This window comes from Podarcis muralis, chromosome Z (assembly GCF_964188315.1).
Source record: "Podarcis muralis chromosome Z, rPodMur119.hap1.1, whole genome shotgun sequence".
Classification (NCBI taxonomy): Eukaryota; Metazoa; Chordata; class Lepidosauria; order Squamata; family Lacertidae; genus Podarcis; species Podarcis muralis.
In genome coordinates, this window is record NC_135673.1 from 22,112,939 (window position 1) to 22,130,810 (window position 17,872).

The following is a 17,872-nucleotide window of genomic DNA, read 5'->3' on the forward strand; positions in this document are numbered from 1 at the left end:
ATATGAAGCCCAAATCAAGTGGTCTTCTAATTAGGCACAAGTAAGAAATTTTGGAAATTTTGTTTTTCTTTCTTAAATTCTTCTTTACTGGAGAATAACTGAGAATATATCTCATTGCAATAACAGGCTGTCTTCCTTGAGTCAGACCACTGGTGCATCTAGCTCAGCTCTAACTGGCAGCAGCTGATGTGCGCTGTATGTGTGTGTGGCGCTTTGTGGCCATTTTGGGGTTGATTATTTTTGTGGTGATCAGGCTGAGGTTGTTGGGGCTGGTAGGGGTTCTAATTGCTTTGAATTTAGTGCCTGGTCAGTTTTAGTCTTGTTCTTTGCTGTTTGTTTCATAAGAAGAATAAGAATAGTATTATCATCATCTCTCCATGGCTCTTCCACAGCCGGAACTGCAAGATTGGTAAGAAAGATGTGTGAATCTGCTCACTTTCCTTTGCTTTCCTTTGCAGGAGGAGCTGACCAATGGGCGTGCCAAGTTCCATATCCTTTTCCTCCTTTTTGTGGCAATCATGTTTTTTGTTAGCCTCCTCTTCCTCTTTGGCTACCATTGCTGGCTCGTCAGCCAAAACAGGTCTACGTTGGGTAAGCTATTTATTGCACCTGCTCTGCAGAGTTCTTTGGTTAGGAGCAGAGGGTGTTGGCAGTAATGGGTTTTGAAAGGACTGTTTTTTTCCAGAAAATGTTCTGCAGCTGCTCAGGCAGATTTGAGAAATGGAGGGTGTGGAACAAAACCACACCTTTTCTCTTGACAGATGTGCATCATTCAAATCCCTACTCTGACATCTTCTCACATGAGATCCTCAGCTGAGACTTTACATTAGGTGCTACGACTGCTTGAAGTATATCAGGTGGCCATACATTAGAGCAAGGGTGAGCTGGCCTCCAGTTTGTCAGTACTGCTTCATTTTTTACTGGAACTTCAAGATTTACCAAGTGTAAAGGCATACAGTTAGAATTTAAGGAGCAGGGTGTTTCTGAACTCATGCTCAGCCCTAGAAACTGAGTTGGGCTCACAGTCCTTTCACACAAACATCTGCTCCTGGTTAACACAAACTTTCTTCATTTCAAGTAGTTTATAATATACATATGAAAAACCTTGTTGTTGTTGCTATTTTTAAACAATTGCAAGTCAGAAACTGTTACTGAACTACTGCAGATCATCCAGAGATCTATCAGTAGATTCCAGTCTATCTTCCGTTCACCTCTTCATTAGTGGACCTTTGTGACAGTGAAACCCAGTCTTTATTTTTTATTTTATTTTAAAAGTGTAATCCTGCTCTTCATGATTTTTTTTAAACTCAAGGCTACTGGAGTGGCTTACAGATCATTACAGATGTGACAGAACCTGCCTCCAGGTTTTACTGTCTAAAAATGCATGGCACAAAAGGGAAATGACGTGAGGGGAAGAGGAAATAAGAAAACTTATGTACAGGTTCTTAGGTACAAGTTATTCTGCTGAGAAACTGTGGTGGAATGGTTCAAGGGGTTAATAATCCCAAAGTTGCTCGTCTCTACAATCTGTCACTCAAGGAGACACACCTGGTGCCCTCAGGTGCAGGAAGGATGCGTCTGAGTATGCAGAAACCACTACTGTTTTTCAGTGGCCACTTTTCACTTCCAAAACGATAGGCATTCAGCTATCAAGTTCAGTAAAGGAGAGTATGGTAATAAACAAATCACTTTTTTTTTTTTTTTTTTGGTCTGCAGAGGCCTTTTCAGCTCCTGTGTTTCCTACTGGCCCTGATAAAAACGGATTTAATCTTGGCATTAAAAAAAATCTTCAACAAGTGTTTGGAGAGAAAAAAAGACTTTGGTTCCTCCCTGTGATATCCAGGTAAGCAGACAGGAAGCTGCTGTCAGCCTAAGAGTAGTAGAGCACAAGATCTCTACAGTAAACTACAGAACAAGACAGGAGAGGCTGTCAGACTTTCCTTTGGTGCAGGGGACAGCAGCAGCCTAGATCAAGTCTGTGTTTTGTGAATAGTTTTGTAGTTAAAAGTAGAAACAGAATCTGCTTTCTCCTCCTCCTCCTCCCCTCTCTCCCTTCCTCCTTCTTCTGGATGGAGCCCGGGTGCCTTTACCAATTTGTTGCCTTTGTCTCCACAGTCAAGGCGATGGACATTTTTTTCCAACAAGAACTCTGAGTGAAGCAAGGAATCCACTGCTAGCAAGTGAAGAGCAATGGGAGGAAGATGGGTTGGACGATGATAACCTCGGTAAGGATGGGAAATGCATCTGGAACTTACTGTTTTGGGGAGAGTCACTGTGTTGCAACAGTAAGGTCTTGTGGCACGTTAATGACTGACACAAATATTGCAGCAGGAGTCTCTATTTCATAAGGTGCAAAAACTGGACCGTGAAAAGGATGGATGTAGATATCCATGGATAAAGTAGGGTAGGGTGGTATGGTGGCCTCTGATGCAAAGTGGGATTTTGAAAATGAGTAAGATTTGCTTCAAACAGAAACCACTCATCATCATTGTTATTTATCACTATTGCTTTTTCAACATCAGTGAGCCCAAAGTGACCCACAGCACAATAGCAGAAGTACATAGTAAAAGTGCATTCATACAGTACAAAAATCAATACCATTTCATTTCAAAACATAATATGGCAATACAAATAATTCATTTCAATTTCAGATTGAAAATCTGAACATTATACCATTTTTAATTAATTATAAAATGGGCAATACAGTTCATTAAAGCATGTATCAATTGATTAGATATAATAAGCTTTCCAATGCAGTCAGGTATCAACAAATAATATAACTAGTAGCTGGTTCCTCAGACCTGCCAAGTGCAGGAAATAGCAATCAGACATTCTAGAGTCTGCAACAGCAGCAGGTGACCACTCATAATACTCTGATGCAGTTCTTAAAAGCTCCATCAGCAACAGAGACATGGGGTTGGATGGTTGATGTTCAGTCTCTATTCCTGCACTCTAGATGTTCCTGCTGCTTCTGAATGAGGTTTGGTTACTATGGCTAACCATCCCATTTATTGCTCCTGGAATCAAGAGCAACTATGAGTCACACCCTCTGACTTCATTGGCCGCAACAGCAGCTGAGAGGAACTAGCCAGGCATGAATTTAGAGCAGCCAAACAACAGGAGCCACTTCCATGAGCTGCAGAGAATCCCAGCTGACAAAGTGTCAGGGAGAGCTAAGCAGCTGAGCAAATCTAACAGCAGGGCAACGGGGCCAGAGCACACTCCTTTGCCCCTCCTTTCTATGACCTAAAAAAACCCTGCGCTTCCAATAAACAACTTGATAAACTACAAACTTTATGCAGTGCGTAGTTAAACTATGGCACCCACTATAGGCACCAACTTGGAGGGCTTAAAAAAGGATTTGACAATTTTATGGAGATAAAGGCTGTAAGTGACCACAAGCCATGGTGGCAATGCTCTGCCTCTGTAGTCAGAGGCTGTGTGCTTCTGAGTACCAGTTGCTGGAAACCGCAGGAGTGGACAGAGTGCTTTTGCTCTCCAGTCCTGTGTGAGTGCTTTCCACAGGCTACTGGACTAGATGGGCCATTGGCCTGATCCAGCAGGCTCTTCTTACTTTATGTTCTCCCCACATCCTTAAAAGCAGCTGTCTGGGAAGATTTGGGCAATCTAATTCTCACCACTGAGGGCCCAGATTTCCTGTTTCTCCATTTAAGCAGGAGAAGCAGCGGCTCTCCCACGGCTAGCGGACCGTGGCTCTCCCACGGCTAGCGGACCGCTGCGCTAATCCCGAAGCTTGGGGCGTGCGGAGCTCAGCGCGCCCCAAGCTTCTAGGTGCCAGCAAGGTCTCCGCTAGCCGTGGGAGAGCCGCGCAACTTCGTGCGGCTCTCCCACGGCTAGCGGACCGCTGAGCTAATCCCGAAGCTTGGGGCGTGCGGAGCTTAGCGCACCCCAAGCTTCTGGGTGCTGGCAAGGTCTCCGCTAGCCGTGGGAGAGCCGCGCAACTTCGTGCGCCCCATAGGACGCACACACATTTCCCCTTCATTTTTGGAGGGGGAAAAGTGCGTCTTATAGGGCAAAAAATACGGTAATAAGCTGCCGTCAATTCTTCTGGTACCAGATTAATTTCTTATTACTGACTTTGTACAAATCTGGTCACATAGCTAGGGAAGGCCTGTCACTTTCTCCTTTGCTGCAGATTGAACCAACGGACTCTCAGAAGAAGTGCACACAATAATAGATAAATAGGCTCACCCCAGCAAGGCTTCTCCTTTAGGCAAAAACAGTTAATCTAAAGAGTATCTGAATGCTCCCACCCTTGTTCCTCTACTAGCATATCCAGCAAAGCCAATCAGTGGAGCTGCAGAACTGGTCAAGTTGTCTTCCCAAGTCTCAGTGTCCTGGAAGCACTTGAAAGGGACTGTGGTAAAACTCCCCCCTCCCTTTCTGGCAAGGCACTCCTTCAACTCCATGTTTGTCGGCTTTCACATTGACATTATTCTGTGCTAGAAAATGCTCTGAAGGATGCTTCATTGCAAAATTTAATAATCTCATCTTCTCTGAGGCTCGCACTTCGAACTCCAGTGCTGCTGGAGAAATGTACTCTCCTAGGATCTTGGAAGAATTGTTGAAGTGGCTGCGTTAGCATTGTCTCTGATGAGTGACTAAGATTGTCATTAGTGCACCTGGATTGGGGCAACATCTTCTCCTGATGCTACACCACTTAGATTGCAGGAAAGGGAACTCATTACATGCTGTGCATGTGTGTAAGAGAGAGTGGGGGATGGGGAGAGGATGTTGCTAGATTGTGGTGCAGTGCACACACGCCTGTTCAGTAGAAAGTCTCACTCAGTTCCATGGGGCTTAGTCTCATGGTGAGAGGATGTGAAATTACAGCTTTAGTAACTTTATTATTATTTATTTAAAAGTGTTATAGTCCACATTTATGAGTAAAGCTCACTCAAAGCATATTACACAGTGACAGTAAAGGGGGGGAAATCTGACAATAATGAAGTAGAATAGAATGCAAAACCTCCTATAAAGCTCATATCTTTAATAAAACCAGCAATTATAAACACACACCCAGTCCAAATATAAAATTATGCCCAAAGATAAAAGTTGCTGTCATGCTACTGATAAACAATCCATGATTTGGCTTAACATAATGTCTTAACCTGGATTTGTGGTTTGTTTTCCCCAAACTAACCATGTGCAGTGAGCCAATAACAAACTTTGGTTTCTCCTCCTCTGAACATCCTTTAGTGCCACATTTTCTTCTATTTGGACAATAACTTCTAGGCAGAAAACCCAATTGATGTTTACTCCCGATTTAGCGCTAAACAGTGGGTTTCCCCGGGGAAAACGGTGGGACCAAGCAGAGGTGTGGATGTGTCCATGGTTTGTTTGGAGAGAAACCAACCAGGAGCCCAGGTTCAGATGTAATGCTAGGCCAAACTGTGAGTTTATTCCAGGCAACATACCAGCAGCGGGAGGGAGGGAGGGAGCAAAGTGCAAAGAATTTCAGTATACTACAGGTTCACTTTCAACCAAAGTTTATTTTAAACTATGGTTTAATGTGATGTTTGAACCAGGGCAATGTCTGCCTTCTCCCACATTTCAAGTCTGTGCAGCTAAATGCAGGCCCCATCCATGGTTCCAACATCAGCCATTTTCGTACAATATTGTGCCTTATTGTGGATTTTGTAGCTTCCCGACTTTGCTTTCATAATTGTGGTAGTCATGGAAACCCATTCTTGGGTAGAGTAGTGCCAAGAAACAAAGTGGTCTTAGATTGGAAATCAGGAGGGTAACCCCAGACTTGAATGATAGCATGCAATTACTTTTCACCCTAGTGGTGTTTTGCAACATTCAGATTTCTGACGCTGTGTTTATTAATGTTTTATTTGGTGCAAATGTTTTTGTTTTACCAACTAGATTACAACCAAGGTTCTTCAATTTCTGTGGAAATGGAGACGTAATATTTTTGAAAGGCTGTTGGTACAAAAATCACACTCCCAGGTAATCATCCTATCCTCAGGTTAACCCCCACCCCACCCATAGTACCAGCTCCTTTGATCAGTATTTATTTCATGCATGTACATTTGACCTGGATCTGTTGGGGGGGCGTGTTTGCACAGTTTGATGTCCTCAGTCTGCCACTAACAGACCCAGAACCGTCCTCTTAGGATAGGATAGACATGAAAATAAGTTTTGATAAGAGTTTTGGTGGTTCAGATAAAGCTTGGTCAGTCAAAGTGAATTGTTAGCACAGAAGGCCTTGTAGCCGGAGGTTCCTTCTGCTCTTAGGAAGGCTGTTTTACATCTTTCATTTGAGCAGGGGTGGCTAATTCTCAGTTTTGGGGGCCTGATCTGTTCCTCCAAGCAATTTTTCCTACCTTCCCAAGACCCAGTGGGAAAGTGGCAAAAAGGGGAAGGGGAAAAGTAAAATGGGCACAGGACTGTGGTGGCAGTGTCCTGCACAGTGATGGGGATGGGGATGTGAATCACCTCCTCCATGGACATCAGATTGATCTTGGACTAGTCAAGGAGAAGGGTCTGTGTGTGCACATGAGAGCCTGTGCGTGCCAGAGTGGATTCTTTTGACTGCAACCATTGCTAGCACGTGGCTCTACTAGAGGGTTGGGGAAGGGCCAGAAAAAATGTTACCTACCCCTGCACTGGAGCATTCTATGAAAAATATGCAGCGACATCCAAAGAGCTTGAGCCACATCTTGTGATGCATGAGAACTGCCACAGAACTTGTTGCAGTACTGTGTGAACTCCTGCATAAGTGTATGCTGGAACAGCTAGTGCTGGTGTTCTGTATCCACCCTGAGGAATAATTTCCTATATTTTTTCATCAGTTTATATGCTGGTCTGGAATAATAGGTTACATAATAAATGTATGTATGTGAGCTTGAAGGAAACAAACCATCCAGCCTGACAGCAATGAATGCTTAATGGCTATTGTTGATTGATTAGCCTGCTCTTGAGCAAGAACAACCCATGCCGACCAAATAATCTTTAAATGCCCCAAAGTTATAAAGCTTATTTCTAACCTCCTTAATCCTGATTGATCATTTCAATAGGAACTGTGCAACTTTCAGTGGCTTTCCAGATAAACCAGTGGATTTCTCAACCCATAACCAGGACAGTTGTGTTCTTGGAAGTTACGGGGTAATGGTCTATTTTAGGAAACTGTGCCTCCAGTTGAAAGCATGCATTGACTCAACAGACAATTAAGATCTCATTTGGAAAACCTTCCAGCAAACTAAACTAGAAATCTTTTGCTTTGGAACTGGAGAAACTGAACAGTTGGGGATGTGTTACTTGTGAACGTCCTTTGGATAGTTTTATATAATAACTGCACTGTAACGTATATAAGAACACAGAGAAATTCTAGTCAATGTTGGGGTTTTTTGTGTTTGCTTTTGTGGGCAGAGGAAATTCAATCTCTGATTTTCAGCATCATTTGCAGGAATGGCCTTTCTATGATTCACTTCAGGAGGAGCCTTTCCCGGCATGCCACAAGGATTCAGTGTTCCTGTCATCAGGCTGTGACAACCTAAAAGCAGCACTAGATAATAAAGAGAAAGTGTGGCTTACACCAAAGCCAGTAACCGAATGCCTGCTTGCTCCCTCTCCCCCCAGTATCATATAATAATTCTCAATGCATGATGGGATGCAGTTGCATCAAGGTTCCCCATCCCTGCCAGCAGAACTCAATGACGTAGGGAAGAGTTCAGGAAACAGATTGTGTCAGATGTTTGCTCAATGCTGTGGGTTGGGCACAGGAAGAAATGTGCCTCTTTTGACAGCAGCCAGATATTCCCTATGTCTTGTCTGTCTCTGTCCATTTCACAAAGTCCTGCATGCTAAGGGGGCACCTTGTTCCTGCCATATTCCTCTCCCCAACTAATTGTTTGGCTCTGCAGTACCAATCATAGAATTGTAGAGTTGGAAAGGACCACGAGGGTCATCTAGTCCAACGCCCTGCAGTGCTGGAATCTTTTGCGCAATGTGGGTCTCAGATTCATGACCCTGGGAATAAGAGTCTCATGCTGTACTATGTGCAATGAAGCTTTCCTCTCAGTGTAGCGTAGCAGCTTTTGAGAAGCAATTTTCATTTGGGCTGTAATGGGGAAGAAAAGGGTTAAACTTCTCTCCCTGCCTGTCATGTTACTGATAATCCGTCCTTCATAGGCACAGCTACTATTTGCATTTTTTAATGCAAAGGTGCATCTGATGTCATACCTAGTTTTGAGGTTAAGAGGAGAGAGAAAATGCTTTCAACCAGACTCATCCTTATGCCTTTCTCTCTCCCCCCCACCCCCTTTCCCCAGTGAATTTCAGCTTCCTTCTATGATGGACATTCATAGGGAACAAAAAGAAAGGAAGCACTTGGATTACCTGCAGAAGGGCCATCGTCTGATGCCAATCCTGGCTGTCTGAAATGGTTCTTCAGGATACTGGTGTGGTGATGGCTCCAAGGGTTCCTACTGATTATTGACTCTTGAGCAAGGGCAGCTTTGGTGGATTAAGGCCATTCAAGACCTTTTACTTTTTTATTTCTTACCCAGAATAAGTGAGAACTCTTTGTGCAAATGCTTTTCCAAATGCCTTAATGGCAGTTATCTAAGACCCTGGATTTCACAATGTTTTTCATTTTGCCAACTTACAAGAATGGCTCTGTAACAAGGAGTAGATGGCTGGTCAACTGGACTACTTGTACAAGTGCTTTCAAGCAGGAATCATGGTTGCCAAATCAGGTCTTATTGTTAGAAACCCTGGCAAGTATGCACTGCACGTTTAAGGCTATACGTCTCCTTTCCCTGCCCACAATACCTCCTCTTACTTTTTGAAATCCTTTTCTTTGATTCTGTTGAGAATGTTGGCCCTTTTGGTCTAAGAAACACACCCTTTTTGGTGTGGTGTAAAAAAAAAAAGCCTTCAAGCACAATCCCTGTTGCAGATGCATACAATTTTAAAGGGACGTTTTCTTTTCTAAAATATTGGGCAGGATCCTGACACGGAACACCTCCCTTTGACCTGCGGCCCAGTACTCCTTGAAGTGGTCAGCCTGTGCCTGAACTGCACCACTTCGGACTGTGGGGGGGGGGACCAACTCTGGTTCCCTCCAGATCTTTTGGACCATGACTCCCATCAGTCGCACCTAGCATTGGCCAATGAGTGTTGTGGTCCAAAACATCTGGAGGATTCCAGGTTGGTGAAGGCTTCTAAGTCTCTCTCCACATAGAAAAGTGCCATGCTGGGGATCAGTTGTCTAGACTTCTTTATGTTAGAGGGAAACATTTTGCACAGAGAACCCTTCAATCATGTGAGGCTCCAGCAGGCACCACTCAGGCACAAACCAATATTGCTTATTTTTCAATACTTAGTAGAAAGAAGGGGAGTGGGGAATGATTATTTTTCAGTGAGCAAATGGGACTGAGACTCTTCGTTGAAAAAATAAAACCAAGATTTTTTTTTTCATAACGTTTGACAGATGTGCTATTAGGTGTGCTGGATTGAGCTGACTGTCTTCCTTTTCTAATTATATCTGATATAAGAACCATTTTTAGTCTGAAGGTCCAGCCAACACAAGACATTTTCCTGAGACTTTGTTGCTGCATAAGTGGTGAAAATACAAGCATTGTTTGGGCGGGGGGGCTGTGTGGTTGATGCAGGACATCCAAAGGATATCATGGTATACACTTTGGAGTCTCAAGCATGTGTACCACAGAGGAGTTTGCACAGCTGTCTCCCTCAAGAGCAAGGCATTCTTTTTTACACATCCTTGCTAAGAAGCTGGGAAAAGAAATACTTCACCATTTCTTAAGTGTTGTCTCAGTATTTCTTCCATTGTTCTTCCTTTTTCAATGGTCATGTTTACGGGATCTCACATTCCCCACTGCTCCAGAAGGTTAATGTGCAATTCCTCAACCTCGCCCCAAAAAGTGAAGACCAACACAGAAGATGACGTATACCTCAATCCCACTGAAATAATTTAAGCTTGTGTGTTTAAACCTTAATTGATTTCAACAGCTGTGCTTTTCACACAGCTCATAGTTAACCTACGCAATTCACCACCGTAAGGCGTAGCAACTGTAATTTAGACAAATGCATGGACAATAAGGCAAGCAGTAGCTACTGGTCATGATGGCAGTGTGCCACTTCCAGTATCAACGTCATCATGCCTCTGAATGCCAGGTGCTGGGAATCACAAGCGGGACAAGTACAGTTGTGCTTCTGTCCTGCTTGTAGGTTTTGCATAGGTACCTGATTGGCCATTGGGACAACAGGATGCTAGACTCAATAGGCCCTTTGGTCTGATCCAGCAGGGCTTTCTTATGGGCTCCCTTGGGGATGAAGGGCAGGGTATAAATACACATAAATAATATCCTTGTGTGTGGTTGGGGATAGATTGAATCACAACCCACATCCTGCATTGTAAATTCACTGCCAAAAGCCAGGTCTGAATAGGGATAGGTGAGGATGTCACTTCCAGCTGGCCAAAAGCCTGGGCCCATCTTTCTCTTTTGTGTTCACAGCTATAGAATGCTTTGGTTTCTTGCCAGGGCTGGCAATACAGGGCCAGGGCGTTAATGCTGCACTTACTACCTTCTCTTGGCAGACACTATCATACTGTTGTTCTAATTGTCATTTCTATTACTGTGCCAGATCCCTGGGGGCTGTTCAGCTGTTCAGCTTGTAATAGCACAAATGGAATAAATGTAAATTATACTGCTAAACAATTTTTTTTGGAGGGGGGGAAGCTGTGCTTAATTTCATAATTTGCCTAAATAAAACTTCCCATTATGAAGTAACCAAAAATAACCTAAGTTTATCTCTGAAAACACCTTAGCAACCTGTTTTTATTGCAATCAGGCTTCTTAAATGAACAATTTTTATTCTAAACAATCATCAGTTTAGAAGGGCTCTGGTCCAGAGAACTTTATAGAGGAAAAATATCTGCTAATGCACAATCCAGAAATGCCTGGTCCCCACCAAACATTTTAGACTATAACCCCCATCTACTCCTTTCAGGCACAGCAGTTATCGTCCAAAACATCTGGAAGACACCAAGTTGGGAAAGGCTGCAGCATAAATTTTGTGCACTCATGAACAACAGGGATCTGATACCCAATTTACTAACAATGCAATATCTGTGTAATACTGCCAACATTATGCCTACAGATATAAACCCAAGTATAGAAAACTATTTAAAATTGTTTATGTAGCTTGTGTCCCTTGTCTTCTTAACCTTTTTTTCAAGGATCTGTGTTGAAGAGCATCTATACATGCTGAGTAAACAAAGAAACTTGCAAAATATTCCATCAGTTGTTATCACCTGTTCTAAGGAGCAGGTCATTGATGATTCTCTGGATGGCAGATGACAGGATGTTCTGCATGCCAAAACACCCTCCTGGTATATTCAAATATGAACATATTATTGCATACTGTTGCTGCTTTAAGCAGGGGAGTTGTGGGCCGGGGGCTCAAGCCCCAGGCCTGTGTGATAGGCCTCTTGATTGCTGGCGTTTTTTAAACTTAATTTTATTTTTACTTTTCTTACAAGGCAGCTGAGCACACTGCAAAGTACACTGCTGGTGCCCCTTGAGTTCTTTTAGTAACTAGCATCACTCCTGAGTTTCAAGCATTCATCCATTTCTTGCATTTCATTCAGGTTTTCCTACATTTTCACTGCAAATGGAGACCGATGTTAGCCCTAAGGACTAAGCAAATGTCCTGAAAAGGGGGGGGGGGGCAGTATTTCCTTTCTTGCTGTAGTTCTGTGCTTTTGAACAAAGCAGGAAACACAAGAATGTTGTGCAGGGTGCAGAGGAAAATCCATTCCATTGTTGCTCCTTGAAGGAGGCTGACATTGTGGGTTGTCCCTAGAGTGATGCTGTTTCTTTGTTGGGCTTGACACAGGGGACTTGTGGCTTACAGCTATCCTGTACTTCCAGTCTCTAAGGGAGTAAACATATGCTTTTGGATATTTTATGCATAACTGCAAAAAATGCAAAATGTCTCAATGGCTGCTTGAATAATTTGATATCCAATTAAATGATGTGCTGTGCTAATAATAATGTCTAGATACATGATCAACTATCAGATAGCTTCTGTAGTTGCAGTCACTCAGGATGCAAGTCATTTAAACTACCCTAAAGCATTAAGTATTTTTATGGAAATGTTAAGCACTCCTTATGTTTTCACTAATTTAAACAAAACAGAATAATCCAACCCTTCTTTTACCACCACCCCTTAATGTATTAATTCATTATTAGTATTAGACCAAAATTCTTTTTGGCCTCTGTGTACTGCAAAAAGTTGAGCTAGCATTATGTTGGAGATGCAAGATCTGTTCTTTCCCCTGTGTACAAATATATATACATATATATCCGAGTGCAGTGTGGACGCAATGAGTAGGCTGTGTATGTGCTATTGTTCCATATCATAACATTCCAGTTTGAAGAACCTTCTGTATGACTGCTTGAACCATGAAGGATATGAGATGCAGTGTGGACACAGCCCAGAATTATTCTGGGCGTGAAACTGCAGTCATGAAAGGGGAAGATTGAACAGGTGTGCACCATCCACTCAACTATCTTCCATAAAAAATGTTACACATACTTAACATTCCAGGTGTTTCTCTGGTTAGCAAGCTTAAGGCATCACACTGGTGTCTACAAAAGTGGGATAGTAAATACTATTTAAAGAATATGGACTTTGCAAAACTTGGGACTTTTTGCAAGAACTGCTATGCTACAGTGGTTTATTTTGTAAATTAGGGCACTACTGAGTCCTTGCTGTTAAATATTTATGGAGCAAAGAACAGTAACTTTGGGAGAGAACACGGGCTGATCAATAGTGTACTGCCTGATGATGTAACAGATATTTATTGCCCAGAATCATAGGGCATTGTCAGATGTGGCATAATCTGAAAGCACAATTTTGGTGCACATTACAATACCAGGAACACTAATTTTTTGTATAGAATACAGTCTTTTGAAATTACTTGTATTGATTTTATTTAGGTACAGTACCTTGTTGGGGAAGACATTTTTGGGAGAAAATGCTGATGTGGGAATGGTGTACTTCATCAGCAAAATGGTTGTGCTTACCAATAACAAAGTTTTACTTACATAAGAGCATACTGTCAATCACTATGCTTCCCTTAAGTGACTTGTTAATTTTTTAGGATACACTCTGCATTTAATTTTATGGATTTCTAAAACACTAGATTCTAGTTTAATCCAAAGAATTGAAGTGGGTGACAACAGGCTTCATATTAAGGGGATGGAAAGTTGCAGGGTCCTACATGCCCATTTAATACTGCATTCATTTATCCAGAAAAAAACAAACAGAAGACCTGCAATGAGTATTCTTCCAACCAAGAGAGATCCTCAGCAGTTTGCATGTACATGTACCTGATGTTAATCAACTGGAGAGCTCAGTATACCTGCAAAATATCTTGCTGTGCCTGCCACAGTTCAAATAACCAAGGCATTTGTGCTACCATGTTTTGTACTGTTTTACCTTTGAAGTGGCAGCTTACTGCTTGGTCCTTTTCCTGACCAGGTGTCTTGCCTTTTTCACAGAATTTTTTTGGTACCACTTTTCTGGTAACCACTGAATCAAGCTTCATTCTAACTATCTGTATTGGTCATATTGCAATTGCTTTTGTGTTCCAGTTTACTATACTTCCATATGTGTAATTAAGGCCTAATTATTTCATTGATTGTATTTTCAAAAAGGTACCATTTCACCATCTTGTTTTACAGTAGGGAGCATAAGAAATGGACTTCTGTTAGGTTTCACAGAACAGAACTGTTTCCCCTCCAAACCTCCATGTAATCATCTTTGTACAAATTCCAAATTCAGCTTTTTGATTATTGCAGGTTTTATTTTGTTGACCCTTTTGAATGTTTTGACTTCATTATCTCAGGTTTGTTCATTAAAAAATGTGTATGTTCATGCTTGTTGCAGCCTTAAGCATGGAAATGTTTTACAATAAAAAAATATTTTATAGAATGAAGTTTAAAGACTTTATTTCAAATATTTTAAAATTCTATTAAGAAGTCTGTATCTACTGCATTCAAACTCCACCAAGAAGAGTTGCAAGAATGGTACCATTTATGTATCAGTGCTTTTTTGTAGACTTCAGCTTGGTGTTTTCCAGTTATCTCAAGGCACTTTCAACTCCTATAATGTTGTCTAAGGGCACTGACATGGAAGCCCAGCATTCTGAAACAGTTACCCTTTTGAGTACTGAGATAGAAAGAGTTTCCAGTTAAAATTTACAAGTGTCAATGAATAATTGGACAGTTTAACATTTACACATGCCAAAAATGTTTTAAATAACCTCCAGCTTGCTTATTCTACTACCAATCATCAAGACACGTTGCCCTTAAATAACACCAAGTGCAAAGACCATTTCACATGGACTGGCTCAGCCAGACTCAACCAAGTATCCTTTTGAAACATGGTGCTTGGCTTTATGAAGCTATGGGTTTTCCCCATCTTGGCAATGGAGTAGTTGTGACAGTACTGATTAGTCACCACTGAGCATAACCACTATCTAGCAACTGAAGACTAATTGTTAAGGATATAAGAGTTATTGCCAATATAAATATTCTTAATTCAATCCTTAGGACCAGCCCTCAGGCAGATATAGCACAGTAAAAGTATAAAAGGCTTGCAGTCTACACTACTAATGAAAGCAGGGGTGCAGCATTTCAGTTTCCCTATGAGCTTGAAAATATACAGGAATGATGTACAACAGCTGTGCTCGCCAACCTGGTACCCTCTTTATGTCGTGAATTCCCATCAGCCCCCAGCCCACCATGGCCACAGGCCAGGAGCAATGGGAGTTGGGAGTCCACAACTAATAGGGGGCACCACCACTGTAGTAATAAATAATAATAAATAATAATAATAATAAATATTAATAATATTTATACCCTGCCCATCTGCTGGGTTTCCTCAGCCACTATCTTGAGTGAATTATCAATACTACTGATATCTTTAAATGAAGAACATTTGCTTTGGGGTAGCAAACCTTGATTGTTGATATATAAGAAATCCTGGTCTCATCCCCCCCCCCCACCAACTCACCAGGGAGTGAAGAGGGACAGTAGCCTTCCCCTGCTCCCAATGGTGAGGAGCATTTAATATGCTGTACTGGTCATGGGCATGGAAAAGCTGGTGCTTTGGCTTCCTGGGGAAGGACCCTGTGAGTGGACCCAAGTGAAGACGTCCCTTTTCAGGTTTGCTCTCAGAGTTTAAAAAGGGAGGCCCACAACCCTTTACCCTCAGGCTGCTCGATCACCAGATCCATGCCCTAGCCTAGGCCTAACCTATTCGCTGTAAACCATTATGATTGTTCTGCATTCCTTTTCTTGCCTTGCTCATCTGGCTGGGTTTCCCCAGCCACTCTGAGTGGCTTCCAACAAAATATTAAAATACAGTGGTCTGTTAAACATTAAAAGCTTCCCTAAACAGGGCTGCCTTCAGATGTCTTCTAAATGTCTGGTAGTTGTTCTCTTTGACATCTGGTGGGAGGGCGTTCCACAGGGTGGGTGCCACTACTGAGAAGGCCCTCTGCCTGGTTCCCTGTAACTTGGTATCTCGCAATGAGGGAACTGCCAGAAGGCCCTCAGCACTGGACCTCAGTGTCCGAGCAGAACAATGGAGGTGGAGACGCTCCTTCAGGTATACTGGACCAAGGCCGTTTAGGGCTTTAAAGGTCAGCACCAACACTTTGAATTGTGCTCGGAAACGTACTGGGAGCCAATGTAGGTCTTTCAAGACCGGTGTTATATGGTCTCGGCAGCCGCTCCCAGTCACCAGTCTAGCTGCCGCATTCTGGATTAGTTGTAGTTTCCGGTTCACCTTCAAAGGTAGCCCCACGTAGAGCGCATTGCAGTAGTCCAAGCGGGAGATAACCAGAGCATGTACCACTCTGGTGAGACAGTCTGCAGGCAGATAGGGTCTCGGCCTACGTACCAGATGGAGCTGGTAAACAGCTGCCCTGGATACAGATTTGACCTGTGCCTCCATGGACAGCTGTGAGTCCAAAATGACTCCCAGGCTGTGCACCTGGTCCTTCAGGGGCACACTTACACCATTCAGGACCAGGGAATCCTCCACACCTGCTCACCTCCTGTCCCCCAAAAACAGTACTTCTGTCTTGTCAGGATTCAAGCTCAATCTGTTAGCCGCCATCCATCCTCCAACCGCTTCCAGACACTCACACAGGACCTTCACCGCCTTCACTGGTTCTGATTTAAAAGAGAGGTAGAGCTGGGTATCATCTGCATACTGATGAACACCCAGCCCAAACCCCCTGATGATCTCTCTCAGCGGCTGCATGTAAATGTTGAAAAGCATGGGGGAGAGGACAGAACCCTGAGGCACCCCACAAGTGAGAGCCCAGGGGTCTGAACACTCATCCCCCACCACCACTTCCTGAACACGGCCCAGGAGGAAGGAGCGGAACCACTGTATGACAGTGTCCCCAGCTCCCAGCCCCTCAAGACGGTCCAGAAGGATGTTATGGTCGATGGTATCAAAGGCCGCTGAGAGATCCAGCAGAACTGGGAAACAGCTCTCACCTTTGTCCCTAGCCCGCCGGAGATCATCAACCAGTGCGACCAAGGCAGTTTCAGTCCCATGATGAGGCCTGAATCCCGACTGGAAGGGATCCAAATGCTCCGCTTCTTCCAGGCGTGCCTGGAGTTGTTCAGCAACCACTCGCTCAATCACCTTGCCCAATAATGGAAGATTTGAGACTGGGCGATAATTGGCCATCGTGGCCGCATCTAAAGATGGTTTTTTAAGAAGTGGTTTAATAACCGCCTCTTTCAGCGGGTCTGGGAAGGCTCCCTCACGGAGGGAAGCATTCACCACCCCACGAAGCCCATCGCCCAGCCCTTCCCGGCTAGCTTTTATAAGCCAGGATGGGCAAGGATCAAGGAGACAGGTGGTTGGTTTCACTCGTCCAAGCAGCCTGTCCACATCCTCGGAGGTAACAGATTGGAATTGATCCCATGCAACTTGACTAGACAGGACTTTAGCACTCTCCCACCCCGGCCCTGCTCCCATGGTGGAGTCTACCTCTTCCCAAATCTGAGCAATTTTATCTGCAAAAAACTTTGCAAAATCATTGTGGACTTATGCACTGTATCACTGGAAAACAGCACTCCCTTTTCTACTCTGTATCTTTTCAAAGAATAAAGACTACATTGTTCAAGAGGTTGCATTAAAAAACATTCTAAAGTATTTTGGTCAATGGAAGACTTTACAGGACTGACTTGTTTGTTTACAATGCAGGAGTTTAACAGAGCAGTGCATAGGTTTCGGCTTCGAGATACACCAAGGAAGATTTCTTTGGGAGCACAAATTCTGCGCAGCCTTGGGAAGGAGCATTATACCTTTGGTTTTTTTTTAACAAAGCTAGACTGGCCTTCCAAACACAAAGAAAGGCAAAGGTGGGAAATTCCATACATCCAGGACAGTTTCTCCACTGTCATTTATAGCAGGCCAAAACAAGAAAGTATTCAAGGATTAGACATAAGGCCCTAAATCATGTATTTGTTTTGAACAAGTAGATAAAGACGTACCACTGCGACGGGAAAGTAAATTGCGTTTCCGTGCGCTCTGGCACTCGTCACAGTGTTTGGTGCGTCAGAAGCGGTTTAGTCATGCTGGTCACATGATGCAGAAAAGCTGTCTGCGGACAAAATGCCAGCTCCCTTGGCCTAAAAGCAGAGATGAGTGCCATACTCTATAGTTCTATTCGACTGGACTTAACTGTCCAGGGCTCCTTTACCTTTTGCATAATTTGTTCTATATTATTATTATTATTATTATTATTATTATTATTATTATTATTAATTACATTTTGTCT

At 43.1% G+C, this 17,872-nt stretch overlaps 1 protein-coding gene across 2 annotated transcripts in view; it reads left to right on the forward strand.

Annotated features, from left to right (window-relative positions):
• ZDHHC15 (zDHHC palmitoyltransferase 15) overlaps positions 1-13,995 on the forward strand; it is a 35,783-nt gene extending 21,788 nt beyond the window's left edge. The window contains exons 8-12 of one of the 2 annotated variants that reach the window (XM_028716080.2): positions 459-591; positions 1,717-1,843; positions 2,116-2,225; positions 5,893-5,976; positions 8,301-13,995. In XM_028716080.2, coding sequence (XP_028571913.1) covers positions 459-591; positions 1,717-1,843; positions 2,116-2,225; positions 5,893-5,936 — 414 coding nt within the window. In that variant the 3' untranslated portion in view covers positions 5,937-5,976; positions 8,301-13,995. The remainder of the gene's footprint in view (positions 1-458; positions 592-1,716; positions 1,844-2,115; positions 2,226-5,892; positions 5,977-8,300) is intronic. The other variant, XM_028716081.2, reaches the window with a different exon arrangement.
• Positions 13,996-17,872: the final 3,877 nt, after the last annotated feature.